The following is a 17230-nucleotide window of genomic DNA, read 5'->3' as shown; positions in this document are numbered from 1 at the left end:
AGACTCCAAAGTTAATTTTAAGAAAAAAATACTGATAAATTATTTAGGCAATGATTTTTAACAAAACTGACTTTATCCTTTAAAAGTAGATTTACCAACTGATCCTGGTTTGCTTAGCACTTACCTAGTTTTAGCCCCGAGAGGTCCTGCATCCTGGAAAAGCTCTCAGTCGTGTGCAAACTGGCGGAGTTGGTCAAAATTAAAAATAAAAATTAGGTGTGTTCATTGTCTAAAATGTAGCAAATACAAATAAGTGAAAGCATTTTAAAAGTGAAAGCATTAAAATCATTCATGTTTTCAGCATGCAGAGAGCCACTTTTAATATTAGTGAATGTACTTCTAATATCTCTGTGGAATAGACTTCGTAACAGTACAAGTTACTATTATTACATATGGCAAGTGACAGGGTAATATCATTTGAATTGTCTTTTAAAATTCTATTTAATTTTATGCCAAGTACTTTAGCATGTATACCTTTTCATCTGATTACATCACTCTATAAACTGTGATAAATTTTCAGTTGTGTATTGGTCATTTCCACTATTCATTCTACAAATTCCCTTAACCTTATACTTTTCTTTATCTCTGAGACACAGTACCAGCTAGTACATTAGCAGCATGCTTTCTGAGTTCTGATAACTGTATCACAGTGTAATCTCACTGCTCAGGGGTACGCAGCCTTTCATTTCTTATTCCATTTCTGTTTCCCCTGTAGGCCAGGGAGGGGAAATTTCTACCTAGGCAGTTTAGCATCATTTAACATTGCTGCTACTTGTCCAGCAGTCTCCCTACATGAGTGAGACCATATGTCGACCACAGTTAGCACTAAAAATTTATTATTACCTACTTATACAGAAAAGCTCTCTTTGTTTTGTAGGGGTTTAACTTTCTGAAAGCGTTTCCAGTCCTGATTTAGAGACAGAAGGAGAGAAGGAAAATAAAATTTCGGTGTTAGAAAAGAAATATATCTTTATCTATCCTAAAATGTTCACACTTGGTTGGGGCCGTATTTCAGGACTATTATGATCCACAAAGTACCTCTGTCGTTGAAGAAGTACTTACCATCCATGTGCGAAGTTACCCTGTTCTTGCCAGTTAACACACAGAATAATGGCCTCTTCTGTTTTATTTCTAGCTACACAGTCCCTGTTGGCAGCCCTCGGGTTGCTTGCATGATTGAAATGACTGCAGATGGAAAACCTCCAATACAGAAGCAAGACACAGAGACACTCCATGTCTCTCAGGTAGTTATGCAGATACCCAGTTCTAAACATTACTAAGTGTGCCCTCAATATCTAAAATAAGTATTTCTTTTTAAGTTACACTAATCATATTTCTTTATTGAACAGATTCCTTGTAAAAGCTCTCAACAAAACACCGGAATTTTCATCTCTGATACTTTAGGTACAATTAAATCTATTTGATACTGCCTGTCGCTATAAAAGTTGCATTAAATTTATCAAGAAATTGATTTTCCTCTCACACTTTGCATATAATATGTTATGCTTGATTAAGAAAAACACCACAGGAATGGAGAAGAATTAGCAAGTTACAAAATAGTGCTTAAAACTTCCATTTTTATAGGATATGGTAGTGCTTATACTGTGCTATTAAAAAGTCTCTTGTCAGGGAATTTTCCCTGGAAATATCGAATGAAGAAAATTGAAAGCAAAAAGGATATTTGTCCCTCCAGAGACCAAGCAATTTGCTGAATTCTTTTAATTTTAATGATGTGGTTGGTTACATGCTTCTTAGTATGACTTTATAGAAATACATTTAAGATAAAGAATTCCTGGTTCATTTGATCACCATGGAGAGTTAATCTGTATAATTAGAGCTCCAAAGTGCTAATTTTGGTGCACATTAGAGCTGGCAGTGTGTAAGGCCCTAATGAACTGGAAATCTCATTTTATTTCCATTTTTTCTATGTAGTTTTTTTCTCTTATTGAGTGTATACAAGCATCCTAAAGAAACACATAAGAATAGCTAACATTTGCATAAGCACATTACATTTTCCAAATTATGACCATGTATTTTATCTCATCTGATCTTCACAAGAACCCTCTAAACTAAGAATGAATATCTCTTTTATGAGGTCGTATCTGATAAAACTGAGTATCAAATGTCCAAAATTTCATAGTGATAATGAAAGAGACTTGATTCCAGATTTTCTGATTCCCAACGTGGTTTTTTGTTGTTGTTGTTCCTTTATAGTACACTTTATTTCATTTTCTGCTCCAGCAGAGTGAAAACTGTCAAGTGGATTGTTAAGGTAGGAATAAAACTGGTTTTCGTTTTGAAGTAATTAAAAAAAAAAAAAAAAAAAAACACCAGGCTCTTAAATACAAAGAACGAACTTGATGTTGCCAAAGGGGAGGCAGGTGAGGGGATGAGTAAAACAGGTGAAGGGGATTAAGAATACACTTCCTGTGCTGAGCACTTAGTAGTGTATAGGATTGTTGAATCATTACATTGTAAACCTGAATCTAACATTACACTGTGTATTAACTCACGTCAGTTTAAAAAAAGTCATGCTAGAGTCCAAGATGGCCAAAATATTTAGATTCAAGGCACAGACTATTCAAATGATGGAAAATCTAGGAAACACTCATAGTTTTGGAGAAAAAATATCTAGCATAAAGCAGTTAATGTGATTTTGTCTCTACCTATTCCCTATAGTCATCCTTTTTTATATTGAAAGTTCCATATGTTATCATGAATAACATGCAATATGCTACAGACAAAGGAGCATAGGGGAAAAAAAGAGAGAAGCAAACCGAGAAACAAACTCTTCATCAAAGAGAACAAACTAAGGGTGACGGGGGGGGGGGGGGGGGGGGTGGAGGGATGGGTGAAATCGCTATTAGGGATGAAGGAGGGCACCTTTGATGAGGACCAGGTGTGGTATGCAAGTGTTGAATCACTAAATTTTATGCCTGAAACTAACATTACACCATGTTAACTAACTATAATTTAAACAAAAGCTTCTGTAAAAACACACACATTAAAAAAAAAATGATCCTCTTTTCAGCTCTTTTCAATAAATACTCATTAGTGGAATTTTGGAATCATATAATATGTACATTTTTAATTTTTTGAGGAAGCTTCATACCGTGGTACATAGCTAACACACAATTTTACATTCCCACCAACAGTGCACAAAAGTTTCTGTTTCTTCACATCTTTGTCAACATTTGATATTCGCTGTTGTTTTTTTTTTTTTTTATAATGGCTACCCTAACAAATGTGAGGTGGTATTTCATTATGACTTTGATTTGCATTTCCTTGATGACTAGTGATGTTAAACATCTTTATTATGTATCTTTTGTTTATTTCTGTGTCTTTGGAGAAATGTCTTTTCAAGTCCTTTGCCAGTTTTTTAGTCAGCTTATTTGTTTTCACTATTGAGGCATAAGAATTCCTTATATATTTTTGGAGCACCTGGGTGGCTCAGTGGGTTAAAGCCTCTGCCTTCGGCTCAGGTCATGATCCCAGGGTCCTGGGCTCTCTGCTCAGCGGGGATCCTGCTTCCTCCTCTCTCTCTGCCTGCCTCTCTGCCTCCTTGTGATTTCTATCTGTCAAATAAATAAATAAATCTTTAAAAAAAAAAAAAAGAATTCCTTATATATTTTTGATATTAACCCTGTATCAGATATTGGTTCGTAAATATTTTCTCCTATTCTGTAAACTGCCTTTTCATTTCACTGATCATTTTCTTTGCTGTGCAGAAGCTTTTTCATTTGACATAGCGCCCCTTGTCTCTTTTTTTGCTTTTGTTGCCTGTGGTTTTGGTGCTGTATCCAAGAAATCATTGCCAAAACTAATGTTATGAAGATTTTCCCCTATGTTTTCTTCTTCAATTTGTATAGTTTCAAGTCTGATTTGTAAGTCTTTAATCAATTTTGAGTTGATTTTTGTGTATAGTGTAATGGTCCAACTTCATTCTTTTCCATGTTGGTATCCAGTTTTCCCAAAACCATCTATTGAAGAGACAGTGCTTTCCTCATTGTATATTTGTGGCACCTTGTCAACAATCATTTGATCATAGTTGCACAAATGTATTTCTGTTTTCTCTGCTCTGTTCTGTTTGTATATATGTCTGTCTATATGCCAAAGCCATCTTTGTTTTGGTTACTGTGTCTTTGTAATGTGCTTTCAAGTTAGGAAGCGTCATGTGTCCAGGTTTTCCTTTCTCAGTATTGCTTTGGCTATTTGGGGTCCTTTGTGATTCCATACGAATTTAAGGATGATTTTTTCTATTCAAAAAATACCATTGGAAGTTTGATAAGGATTGCATTAAATCTGTAAATCACTTAGGTAATATAAACTTTTAATAATATTAAGTCTTCCAATCCATGAACACAGGAAGTTTTTCCAGTTTTTTGTGTCTTCTTTAATTTCTTTCAGCAATGTTTTACACTTTTCAGTGTTCAAGTCATTCATCTCCTTGGTTAACTTTATTCCTAAGAATGTTACTCTTTCTGATGCTAAGTGAATGGGATTATTTTCTTAATTGCTTTCCAGATTGTTCATTTTAAGTATACAGAAGCACACTCTTTTTTTTTTAAAGATTTTTATTTATTTATTGGACAGAGAGATCACAAGTAGGCAGAGAAGCAGGCAGAGAGAGAGGAGGAAGCAGGCTCCCCGCTGAGCAGAGAGCCCGATGCGGGGCTCGATCCCAGTACCCTGGGATCATGACCCGAGCCGAAGACAGAGGCCTAACCCACTGAGCCACCCAGGCGCCCCAGAAGCACACTCATTTTTGATGTTGATTTTGTATCCTGCAACTTTGCTAAATTCATTTATTAGTTTTAATTTTATGTGGACTTTTTAAGATTTTCTGTATATATCATCATGTCATCTACAGAGATTATTTCCTTTTATTTCTTTTTCCTGCCTAATTGTTCTGCTAGGACGTCCAGTACTATGTTGAATAGGAATACTAAGAATTGGCACACTTGTTTTCTGCCTGATCTTAGAGAAAACGTTTTCAGGTTTTCACCATTGAGTATGGTATCAGCTATAGGCTTATCATATATGGCCTTTATTATGTAAAGTAATTTCCTTTTATTCCTAGTTTGAGTCTTTTTATAATAAAATGATGTTGAATTTTGTTAAATACTTTTTCTGTATCTGTTGATTGTGTGATCCTTATCCTTTGTTCTGTTAATGTGTTGCATCACATTGATTAATTTTTTATGTTGAACCATCCTTGCATTACAGGGATAAATCCCACTTGGTCAGGGTATATAATTCTCATAATTAAATGTGCTCTTAAGTTTGGTTTGCCAGTGTTTTACTGAAGATTTGCATCTTTATTCATCAGGTATATGAGCTTGCAGAATTTTTTTCTTGTAATGTCTTTTTCTGTCTTTAGTATCAGGAAGATGCTGGGCTCAGAGAACGGGCTCTTGGAGTGTGCCCTCCTCTTCGGTTTTCTGGAAAAGCTAGAGAAGGATTTTTATTAATTCTTTTTTAAATATTTTGTAGAATTCTCCTTTGAAGCCATCTGTTACTTGGCTTTTGTTTGTTGGGAGGTTTTTGATTACAGATTCATTCTCTTATTATTCATCTGTTCAGATTTTTTATTTATTCATTATTCTCTCTTGGTAAGCTGTATGTTTCTGGGAATTGATCCACTTCTTCAGGGTTATCCAGTTTGTTGCTGTGTAATTGCTCATAGTTATCTCATAATCCTTTTTATTTCTGTGGCATCAGTTGTAATGTCATCTTTCATTTCTGATTTCATTGGAATCTCCTTTTTTTAAATTATTGTAGCTAAAGGTTAGTCGATTTTGATTTTTTCAGAAAACCAACTTTAGTTTTACTGATTTTTTTCTAGTGTGTTCCTGTTCCCTATTGTATTTCCATTCTAGTTTTTGTATAATTTTAGTCTTTCTGCTAACATTGAACTTAGTTGACTCTTCTTTGTCTAGCTCCATGAGGTGTAAAGTTACACTGTTGATTTGAGACCTTTCTACTTCTTTAATAAAAGCTTTTCGAGCTATGAACTTTCCAGTTACTATGCTTTTGCTACATCCTATAAATTATGGTATATTATGTTCCATTGTCTCAGGATTTTTTCTAAATTTTTTAATTTATTTTTTGAACCATTTCTTCTTTGAAACAAGATTGCATTTTGTTTAATTTTCACATACTGTTGCAACACGGGGATTAGGGGTGCCAGCCCTCCATGAAGTTGAAATCCATTCATAATTTTGACTCCCCCAGAATTTAACTATTAGCCTACTGTTGACCAGAAGCCTAACTGATAATGAAACAGTTGATTAATGCATATTTTTATATATATTTATATACTATATTTTTATAACAACATAAGTTAAAATACTATTAAGAAAATCATAAGGAAGAGAAATGTATTTACAGTACTATATGTGTGTGTGTATGTGTGTGTATTTATTTATTTATTGGAAAAAATCTGCATAGAGGGGACCTATTCAGTCCAACCCATGTCGTTCTAGAGTCGGCTATATTTGTGACTTTTCCATTTTTTCTTCTGCTATTGATGTCCAGTTCCATTCCATTATGTTTGGAAAAAATAATTGATATTATTTCAGCCTCCTTAAATTTGTTAAGATTTTTTTATTTGTAATCTAACTATAATCTATCCTGGAGAATGTTCCATATGTGCTTGAGAAGAATGTGTATTCTGCTGCTGTTGGATGGAATGTTCTGTATAAGTCTGTTAGGTCCATTTGTGCTGCAGTGTTGTTCAAGTCTTCTTTTTCCTTACTATCTTCCAGCTGGATACTCTAGTCATTATGGAGAGTGAGATATTGAAATCTCATACTATTATCGCATTGCTATTTCTCTCTTTGGTTTTGTCAGTGTTTGTTTCTTATATGTGAGTGAGCTGACATTGGGGCAAATACATTTATAATTTTTAGATCTTCCTGACCAGCTGACCCTGTTAATCATTATATAATGTCATTCTTTGTCTCTTATGGCTGTATTGACTAGTCTGTTTTGTCCGAATAATGATAGCCATTCCTGCTCTTATTTGGTTACTATTTGTGTGGGATATCTCTTTCCATTCTTTCACTTTCAGGCTATATGTGTCTTTTTTTTTTTTTCCAGGCTATATGTGTCCTTAAAATTGAGTTTCTTATGGATAGAATATAGTTGTATTTTGGGATTTTTTTTTATCTTTTTTTCCCACTCAGTCACTTTATGTATATTTTTTATTAACATATAAAGTATTTTTAGCCCCAGGGGTAGAGGTCTGTGAATTGTCAGGATTACACACTTCACAGCACTCACCATAGCACATACTCTCAACAATGTCTATAACCCCACCACCCTCTTCCTATCCTCCTCCCCCCAGCAACCCTCAGTTTGTTTTGTGAGATTTAGACTCTCTGATGGTTTGTCTCCCTCCCGATCCCGTCTTGTGTTATTTTTTCTTTTCCCTACCCTCCAAAACCCCCACTTTTCCTATCCAATTCCTCATATCACAGAGATCATATAATAATTGTCTTTCTCTGATTGACTTATTTCACTCAGCATTATACCCTCTAGTTCCATCCACATTGTTGCAAATGGCAATGTTTCATTTATTTTGATGGCTGCATAGTATTCCATTGTATATAATATACCACTTCTTCTTTATCAGTTCATCTGTTGATGGACATCTAGGTTCTTTCCATAGTTTGGCTATTGTGGACATTGCTGCTATAAACATTCAGATGCACATGCCTCTTCAGATCCCTGCATTTGTATCTTTAGGGTAAATACCCAGTAGTGTGATATGCTGGGTCCTAGGGTAGCTCTGTTTTCAACTTTCTGAGGAACCTCTATGCTGTTTTCCAGAGTGGTTGCAACAGCTTGCATTCCACCAACAGTACAGGAGGATTCCCCTTTCTCCACACCCTCACCAGCATCTGTCTTTTCCTGACTTGTTGATTTTAGCCATTCTGATTGGTGTAAGGTGATATCTCATTGTAGTTTTGACTTGTATTTCCCTGATGCTGAGTGATGTGGAGCACTTTTTCATGTGTCTGTTGGCCATCTGGATGTCTTCTTTGCAGAAATGTCTGTTCATGTCTTCTGCCCATTTCTTGATTAGATTATTTGTTCTTTGGGTGTTCAGTTTAATAAGTTCTTTATAGATTTTGGATACTAACCCTTAATCTGATATGTCATTTGCAAATATCTTCTCCCATTCTGTCAGTTGTCTTTTGGTTTTGTTGACTGTTTCCTTTGCTGTGCAAAAGCTTTTGATCTTGATGAAGTCCCAATAGTTCATTTTGGCCCTTGTTTCCCTTGCCTTTGGCGATGTTTCTAGGAAGAAGTTGCTGTGGCTGAAGTCAAAGAGGTTGTTGCCTGTGTTCTCCTCAAGGATTTTGATGGATTCCTATCTCACATTCAGGTCCTTCATCCATTTTGAGTCTATTTTTGTATGTGGTGTAAGTAAATGGTCCAGTTTCATTTTTCTGTATATGGCTGTCCATTTTTCCCAACAGCATTTGTTGAAGAGACTGTCTTTTTTCCATTGGACATTCTTTTCTGCTTCATCAAAGATTAGTTGACTATAGAATTAAGGGCTTATTTCTGGGCTCTCTATTCTGTTCCATTGATCTATATGTCTGTTTTTCTGCCAGTACCTACTATCTTGATGATTACAGCTTTATAATAGAGCTTGAAATCTGGAATTGCGATGCCACCAAATGGCTTTCTTTTTCAACATTCCTCTATTTGATGTCCTATCTGGTTCCATATAAATTTTAGGATTATTTGTTCCATTTCTTTGAAAAAAATTAATGGTATTTTTATAGGGATTGCATTAAATGTATAGATCATTTTAGGTAGCATAGATATTTTCACAATATTTGTTCTTCCAGTCCATGAGCATGGAACATTTTTCCATTCATTTGTGTTTTCCTCCATTTCCTTCAAGAGTACTTTATAGTTTTCTGAGTACAGATTCTTTGCCTCTTTGGTTAGGTTTATTCCTAGGTATCTTATGGTTTGGGGTACAATTGTAATGGGATTGACTCCTTAATTTCTCTTTTTTCTGTCTTCTTATTGATGTGTATAAATGAAACTGATTTCTGTGCATTGATTTTATATCCCGGCATCTTACTGAATTCCTGTACAAGTTCTAGCAGTTTTGGAGTGAAGTCTTTTGGGTTTTCCACATAAAATATCATATCATCTGCAAAGAGTGAGAGCTTGACTTCTTTGCCAGTTTGGATGCCTTTAATTTTTTTTTCTGTTTTCTGATTGCTGAGGCTAGGACTCCTAGTACTATGTTGAATAGCAGTGGTGCTCATGGACATCCCTGCTGTGTTCCTGACCTTAGAGGAAAAGCTCTCAGTTTTTCTCCATTGAGAATGATAGTTGCTGTGGGTTTTTCATAGATGGCTTTGATGATATTGAGGTATGTATCCTCTATCCCTACACTTTGAAGAGTTTTGATCAATAAAGAATGCTGTACTTTGTCAAATGGTTTTTCAGCATCTATTGAGAGTATCGTATAGATACTCTCTTGGTTCTTGTTCTTGCTTTTATTAATGTATTGTATCACATTGATTGATTTGTGGATGTTGAACCAACCTTGCAGCCAATGAATAAATCCCACTTGGTCATGCTGAATATGCCTTTTAATGTACTGTTGGATCCTATTGGCTAGTATTTTGGTGAGAATTTTCACATCTGTGTTCATCAAGGATATTGGTCTGTAATTCTCTTTTTTAATGGGATCTTTTGTCTGGTTTTGCAATCAAGGTAATGCTGACCTCATAAAATGAGTTTGGAAGTTTTCCTTCCATTTCTATTTTTTGGAACAGTTTCAGGAGAATAGGAATTAATTCTTCTTTAAATGTTTGGTAGAATTCTCCTGGGAAGCCCTCTGGCCCTGAGCTCTCGTTTGTTGGGAGAGTTTTGATGACTGCTTCAATCTCCTTTCTGGTTATGGGTCTGTTCAGGTTTTCTGTTTCTTCCTGGTTCAATTTCGGTAGTTGATATGTCTCTAGGAATGCATCCATTTCTTCCAGATGGTCAAATTTGCTAGCGTATAGTTGCTCATAATATGTTCCTATAATTGTGTTTCTTTGGTGTTGGTTGTGCTGTCTCCTCTTTCATTCATGGTTTTATTTTATGTGGGACCTTTCTCTCTTCTTTTTGATAATTCTGGCCAGGGGTATATCAATCTTATTAATTCTTTCAAAGAACCAGCTCCTAGTTTCGTTGATTTGTTCCACTATTCTTTTGGTTTCTATTTCATTGATTTCTGTTCTGATCTTATTTCTCTTCTCCTGCTAATTTAGGCTTTCTTTGCCGTTCTTTCTCCTGCTCCTTTAGGAGTACGGTTAGGTTCTGTACTTGAGACCTTTCTTGTTTCTTGAGAAAGGCTTATATCGCTGTATATTTTCCTCTCAGGACTGCCTTTGCTGTGTCCCACAGATTTTGAACAGTTGTGTTTTCATTATCATTTGTTTCCATGATTTTTTAAAATTCTTCTTTAATTTCCTGGTTGACCCATTCATTCTTTAGTAGGATGCTCTTTAGTCTCCATGTATTTGGGTTCTTTCCAACTTTCCTCTTGTGATTGAGTTCTAGCTTCAGAGCATTGTGGTCTGAAAATATGCAGGGAATGATCCCAATCTTCTGGTACCAGTTGAGACCTGATTTATGACCCAGGATGTGATCTATTATGGAGAATCTTCCATGTGCACTAGAGAAGAATATGTATTCTGTTGATTTGGGATGGAATGTTCTGAATATATCTATGATGTCCATCTGGTACAGTGTGTTATTTAAGGCCTTTATTTCCTTATTGATCTTTTGCTTGGATGATCTGTCCATTTCAGTGAGTGGGGTGTTAAAGTCCACTACTATTATTGTATTATTGTCGATGTGTTTCTTTGATTTTGTTATTAATTGGTTTATGTACTTGGCTGCTCCCATGTTAAGGGCATAGATATTTAAAATTGTTAGATCTTCCTGTTGGACAGACCCTTTGAGTATGATATGGTGTCCTTCCTCATCTTATTATAGTCTCTGGCTTAAAATCTAGTTGATCTGATATAAGAATTGCCATCCCAGCTTTATTTTGATGTCCATTAGCATGGTAAATTATTTTCCACCCCCTCACTTTAAATCTGGAAGTGTCTTTGGGTCTAAAATGAGTTTCATGTAGAAAGCATATTGATGTTTTTTTTTTTTTTAATCCATTCTAATACCCTGTGTCTTTTGATAGGGGCATTTAGACCATTTACATTCAGGATAACTATTGAGAGATATGAATTTAGTGCCATTGCATTGCCTATAAGGTGACTGTTACTGTATATTGTCTCTGTTCCTTTCTGGTCTACTACTTTTAGGCTCTCTCTTTGTTTAGAGAACCCCTTTCAATATTTCCTGTAGGACTGGTTTGGTGTTCTTTTAGTTTTTGTTTGTCCTGGAAGCTTTTTATCTCCCCTCTTTTCAATGACAGCCTAGCTGGATATAGTACAATTGGCTGCATATATTTCACGTTTAGTGCTCTCTATATATCATGGCAGTTCTTTCTGGCCTGCGCGGTCTCTGTGGATAGGTCTGCTGCCAATCTAATATTTTTACCATGTATGTTACAGACTTCTTGTCCCAAGCTGCTTTCAGGATTTTCTCTTTTTCACTGAAACTTGTAAGTTTTACTATTTGATGACAGGGTGTGGACCTATTTTTATTGATGTTGAGGGGACTCCTCAGTGCCCCCTGGATTTTGATGCTTGTTTCCTTTGCTGTATTAGGGAAATTCTCTACAATAATTCACTCCAATATACCTTCCTACCCACCCCCCTTATCTTTCTTCTTCTGGAATCCCAATTATCCTAATATTGTTTCATTGTATGGTATTACTTATATCTTGAATTCTCCCCTCGTGGTCCAGTATTTGTTTGTCTCTCTTCTGCTCAGCTTCTTTTTTCTCCATCATTTGGTCTTCTATATCACTAATTCTCTCTTCTGCCTCATTTATCCTAGCAGTAGAGCCTCCATTTTTTATTGCAACTCATAATAGCTCTTTTGATTTCAGCTTTAGATTTTATTACTCCAGAAAGGTTTCTATAATATCTTACATACCTTTTTCAAGCCCAGCCAGCACCTTGAGAATAATCATTGTGAACTCTAGACATACTACCAATGTCCATATTGATTAGGTCCCTAGCCTTTGTACTGCCTCTTGTACTTTTTTTTGTGGTGAGTTTTTCTGTCTTGTCATTTTATCCAGATAATAATATATGAACTAGAGAATAAAATGCTAAAAAGGTGGCAAAGACACCAGAAAAATACACGCTAACCAAATCAGAAGAGACCGCAAATTGGGGAGAGAAGAAAGGGGGTAAAAAGAAGTTCAAAAAAAGTTTTTTTTAATTAAAAAAAAATTTTTATAATATATATTTTTCATATAAATATGTGTATTTTATACACACACTCACACTAGACTGGTGAATAGAACAGAGCCACCCACTTGATTTTGGGTATATTTTGGTCTCTTAGAAGAAACTACCTCCCAAAATTTTAAAGAAAGAAAAACTTAGGGGAACCTGGGTGGCTCAGTGTGTTAATCCTCTGCCTTCAGCTCAGGTCATGATCTCAGGGTCCTGGGATCAAGCCCCACATCAGGCTTTCTGCTCAGTTGGGAGCCTGCTTCCCCGTCTCTCTCTATCTACTTGTGATCTCTCTCTGTCTCTGTCAAATTAATAAATAAAATCTTAAAAAAAAAGAAAAAATATATGTATATATAAAAAACACAAAAACACAAAATATATATAAAACACAAAAACACAAAAATAAGGGTAAACACGTTGAGGGGATGGAATATGACTGTAAAGATGAAATTTTTAAAAATTCTAAAAAAGGAATTGATAAGATAAATTGATTGGAAAAAGAAAGAAAAAGAAAGTGGGGAGAATTTGCTCAGGCTGGAGACTAGAACAAACCCCTGTGCTAGATTTAGGGTATATTTTGATCTATTGGAAGAAATTGTATCCCAAAAGTTTTTAGAAGAAAAAACTCTGAAAATAAAGTTAGGTACAATGAAGGATAAAATATGACTGTAATAATGAAGCTTTAAAAGGATTTTTTTTTAGAAAGGTATTATTAAGATAAACTAGTTAAAAAATGTTAAAAGAGGAAAGAGGAAAAGTTAAGAAAAACTAGAATAAGAAAAAAATAAAATAAAAAATATTTAATTAACTTTGCAAGACTAAGGAATCATTTGGAGAAAGCCATGAATTCCATGCTTTGTTTTCCCCTCCTCCGGAATTCTGCTGTTCTTGATCAGTGAGCTTGGTCTTGGCTGGATGTTCTTGCTGATCTTCTGGAGGAGGGGCCTGTTGCAGTGATTCTCAAATGTCTTTGCCCGAGGTAGAATTGCACCACCCTTGCCAGAAGCCGGGCTAAGTAATCTGCTCAGGTTCGCTCTTGGAGCTTTTATACCCTGAACGCTTTCCGTAGAGCTCTGGAGGATGGGAATAAAAATGGCCTCCCAATCTCCAGCCCAGAGGAGCCAAGAGCTCAGGGCCACACTCCTCAGTGTGCCCTCAGAAAAAAGCTGTCAATCACTCCTGTTTCCCTGGTCTCAGTGCTCTGAGCTCACCTGGCCTATGACCGAGCATTTCTGTCTCTGGCACATGGCCCCGTTTGTAGTCTCCAAACCCAGCAGATTTCTGCCACTCTGCTCTTTGGCAGATGAAGGTGAGTCTCCTCAAATGTGCCACTTGTGGGGTCCCTGACCCCACAGATCACAGTGGCCTGACCTTGCCACAGATCACAGTTTAAGGTAACCCCAAGATGAGAGCTCACTCCTCAGCTCCGTCTCTGTACCGGCTTCCCTGCTCTGATACCCGCAAGCTCTGCTACACTCAAACACCCCCGATCCTTCTGTGACCTTGCTGGACCCGAGACCACACTGTCCCTGAGAGTGCTCCACTCCGGCTTAGCCACTGGAGCAATGTCCCTCAGTGGAGCAGACTTTTAAATGTTCGAATTTTGTGCTCACTGCTCCACCACTTGCCAGGAGCTGGCCCCTCCCGCTTTGGTTTATCTTCTCATTGCTTCAGATTCACTTCTTCACACGTCCTACCTTTCAGAAAGTGGTTGAATTTCTGTTTCTAGAATTGCTTGCTGCTTTTCTTCTCTTCAATCTCCTGTTGGGTTTGTGGGTGTTCAGAATGGTTTGATAACTATCTAGCTGAACTCCTGCAACCTGATGTCATCTCAGTCTGCTACTCCTCCACCATCTTGACTCCCTCTCTCAGTCACTTTATATTTTTTTATTGAGAGTTACTCCATTTACATATAAAGTAATTATTGGTAAGTAAGGAGTTACTCTTTCCATTTCATTGTTTTCTATCTTATAGCTTTTTTATCCCTCTTTTTCTCCCTTGTGCTCTTCCTTTGTGTTTCACTGATTTTTATATACACGTGTGTATGAGACATACTTTGATGCCTTTGTCATTTTTTTTAACTTTCATATATTCTATATTTGTGGTTATCATAGAGCTGACTTTGAACATCTTACAATTATAATAATATATTTGAAGCTAATAGCAACTTCAGCTGCTCTAATCTTCAAGGTTTTTTTACCTTTTTTTTTTTTACTTCTTTTACTTCTTTTTTTTTTACTTCTTTTACTTTTTTACTTTTTTTTTTACTTTTACTTCTTCCCTCTCTATGCTTAATGATTGATCTCATATTTACACCTTTTTTTAATATTGTGCATACATTGACACGTCTTTTTTTTTTTTTTTAAAGATTTTATTTATTTGACAAAGAGAAATCACAAGTAGGCAGAGAGGCAGGCAGAGAGAGAGAGGGGAGAAAGCAGGTTCCCTGCGGAGCAGAGACCCCGACGCGGGGCTCGATCCCAGAACCCTGGGATCATGACCCAAGCCGAAGACAGAGGCTTTAACCCACTGAGCCACCCAAGCGCCCCACATTGACACGTCTTATAGTTAAAATGTTTTTACAGTTTTTATCTTTTAACTTTTATACAAGAATGACAAGTGATGTATGCCCCACCATGACAGTATTGTATTCTATATTTGTTTATATATCCACCCTTATTAATAAGATTTATATTTTCATATGCTTTTATGTTGCTGTTTAGAGTCTTTTCATTTCACCTTGAAGGACTCCCTTTAGCATTTCCTGTAATGTAGATCTACTAGTGATAAGCTTCCCCAGCTTTAGTTTATTTGGCAAAGTCTGTATCTGTCCGTTTTTAAAAGACAGTTTTGCCAGGTATAGTGATCTTGTTTGGCAGAGTTTTTTTTCTTTTAGTTTTGAGCACTTTAAATATATCATCCCAGTCCCTCTGGCCTTGAAGATTTCTGGCAAGAAATTCATTGATAGCCTGATAGGGACTCCTTTTATGTGATGAGTCACTTTTTTTTTTTTTTTTTTCCTGCTCTCAGTTTTCTCTATCTTTGACTTTTCACAATTTGATTATGTGCCTTGGTGTGGACTTCTTTGAGTTCTTTCTTGTGGCAGTTTTTTGGGCTTCTTAAATCTGGTTGTCCATTTTCTCCCCTAAATTTGTGAAATTTTCAGTCATTAATGTCTTTCTTTTTCAATACAGCAATAAATGTTTATCTTCATTCCAACTGAAAGAATCAAATAAGAAAATACTTAAATAATAAAAGTTAAAATTCTCATGTTTATTAAGTCATCAAATCTTCAAGTAAGGATTCTATCCCTCTCTCTCTTTTTCTGATAGTCCCCTAATGCATATATTGATTCATTTCATAATGTCTTATAAGTTCCTTAGGCTTTCCTTACTCTTTTTCAATCTTTTTTTTCTTTTTAGTCCTCTAACTCAATAATTTCAAAGAAACCTGCCTGAGTTTGCTTATTTCTTTCTTCTGCTTGATCAAATCTTTTGATGAATCCCTCTAGTGATTTTCTCAATTTAGTTTTGTATCTTCAGCTCCAAAACTTCTTGGTGATTCTTTATTGTCTTTTCTCTTTGTTGATATTCTCATTTTCTTCATGCTTCATTTCCCTGAACTCATTCAGGATCTTCGTGACAACTTTTTAAAAATTCTTTTGTCTGGTACTTCAGTTTCTTTAGGGCTGGTTGCTGGAGATTTATTTGTCCCTTTGATTTTTCCTGTTTCTTCCTATACCTTTTTAAATTCATAATAGGATCTACACATTTGAAAAAACAGACATCTCTCCCAGTCTTTATGGACTTGTTCTGTATAAGAAAGGACCTTCATCAATCAGCCCAGCTGTCCTGATCTGGACAACCAGATTTAAGAAGCCCAAAGTCTCCCAGCCCAGAGTCTGGGAACCTCTCAGACCTTTATATGGATACATCTTCTGTGGACTGGTGTGTGTAAATTCCCCATTATAAGAATTTGCCAGTTTCTTTTTTCAGGTAGTCGTAGTACTTTGCTCCCTCTGGTCTGTCTACATTTTTGCAGTTTCTCTGGAGTTGCCACAAGCTACCCAGTTCTCTTTTGTTCTCAGCAGTCCCAGAGTTCTTAGGATATATGGGTCATGTCAAAGTTCCAAGTCGGGCAAAATAGAAATCCAGCCCTCCAGAAGCCTATAGAAAACCCAGAATGTTGGAAGCATGTTCTACTCTTCTCCACTCCACCCCCTTGCTCTGGCCCCAGTAAGAGGCCACAAAATCATATCAGCCTCAGTCTGCTACATCAGTGATCCTCTAGAACAGCAGAATACCATACAGCCATCTTTTGTTTTCAGTGGTGGCCAGACATCTAATAATGAGATGTCCTGTCAGTACTCCAAGACAGAAGAAACAAACTTATTCTTCAGTCAACCCCCTGAAAAGCCATTATTTTGGATGCACAGTTCAACTCTTTCCATTGTGAGGGAGAAGTCAGAAGTTAAGGAGATTTCACCCACCATTCCCAGTGAGCTGCAGGACATGTCTATGGTGAGTGAGTGCATGCTAGTCCAAAACTTTGTCTTTGTTCTCAGTAGCTGCCAACCTGGCACACTTTCTTATCAGCACTTAGATTTAGGCAAGACAAAAGCTAGTCCCTTGGGCAGGCCCTGAAAAGTCTGCACTTAGTATGTATGTTTCAGTCTTCTATTTCCCTCCCCAGAGTGAAACTGGGAGCTGGATGTTTTCTTCCAGTTATGCTTCACTGAGTCTGGGGGGAAACTTTGGCCAGTGTCACAGATTTTCCTACCATCTTCGATACAGCTGGTTTCATATTCACCTAGGGTACAAGTGCTTCTTAACTCA

The 17230-nt window shown here is 36.4% G+C and overlaps 1 protein-coding gene and 1 pseudogene across 1 annotated transcript in view; one reads left to right on the top strand and one right to left on the bottom strand.

The window, feature by feature from the left end:
• The window catches only part of LOC122918236, a 47133-nt pseudogene extending 46064 nt beyond the window's left edge, over positions 1-1069 (bottom strand).
• Positions 1-17230, top strand: part of EYS (eyes shut homolog) — a 1652430-nt gene that overhangs the window by 1435734 nt on the left and 199466 nt on the right. Inside the window, 1 exon segment of the mRNA XM_044253753.1 lies at positions 1136-1244. Within this exon segment, the coding sequence (XP_044109688.1) occupies positions 1136-1244 (109 nt within the window).

This window comes from Neovison vison, chromosome 1, assembly GCF_020171115.1.
Source record: "Neovison vison isolate M4711 chromosome 1, ASM_NN_V1, whole genome shotgun sequence".
NCBI classification, from domain to species: domain Eukaryota; kingdom Metazoa; phylum Chordata; class Mammalia; order Carnivora; family Mustelidae; genus Neogale; species Neogale vison.
Note: the sequence above shows the minus strand (reverse complement) of the source record. Positions and strands in the feature narration are given on the sequence as shown.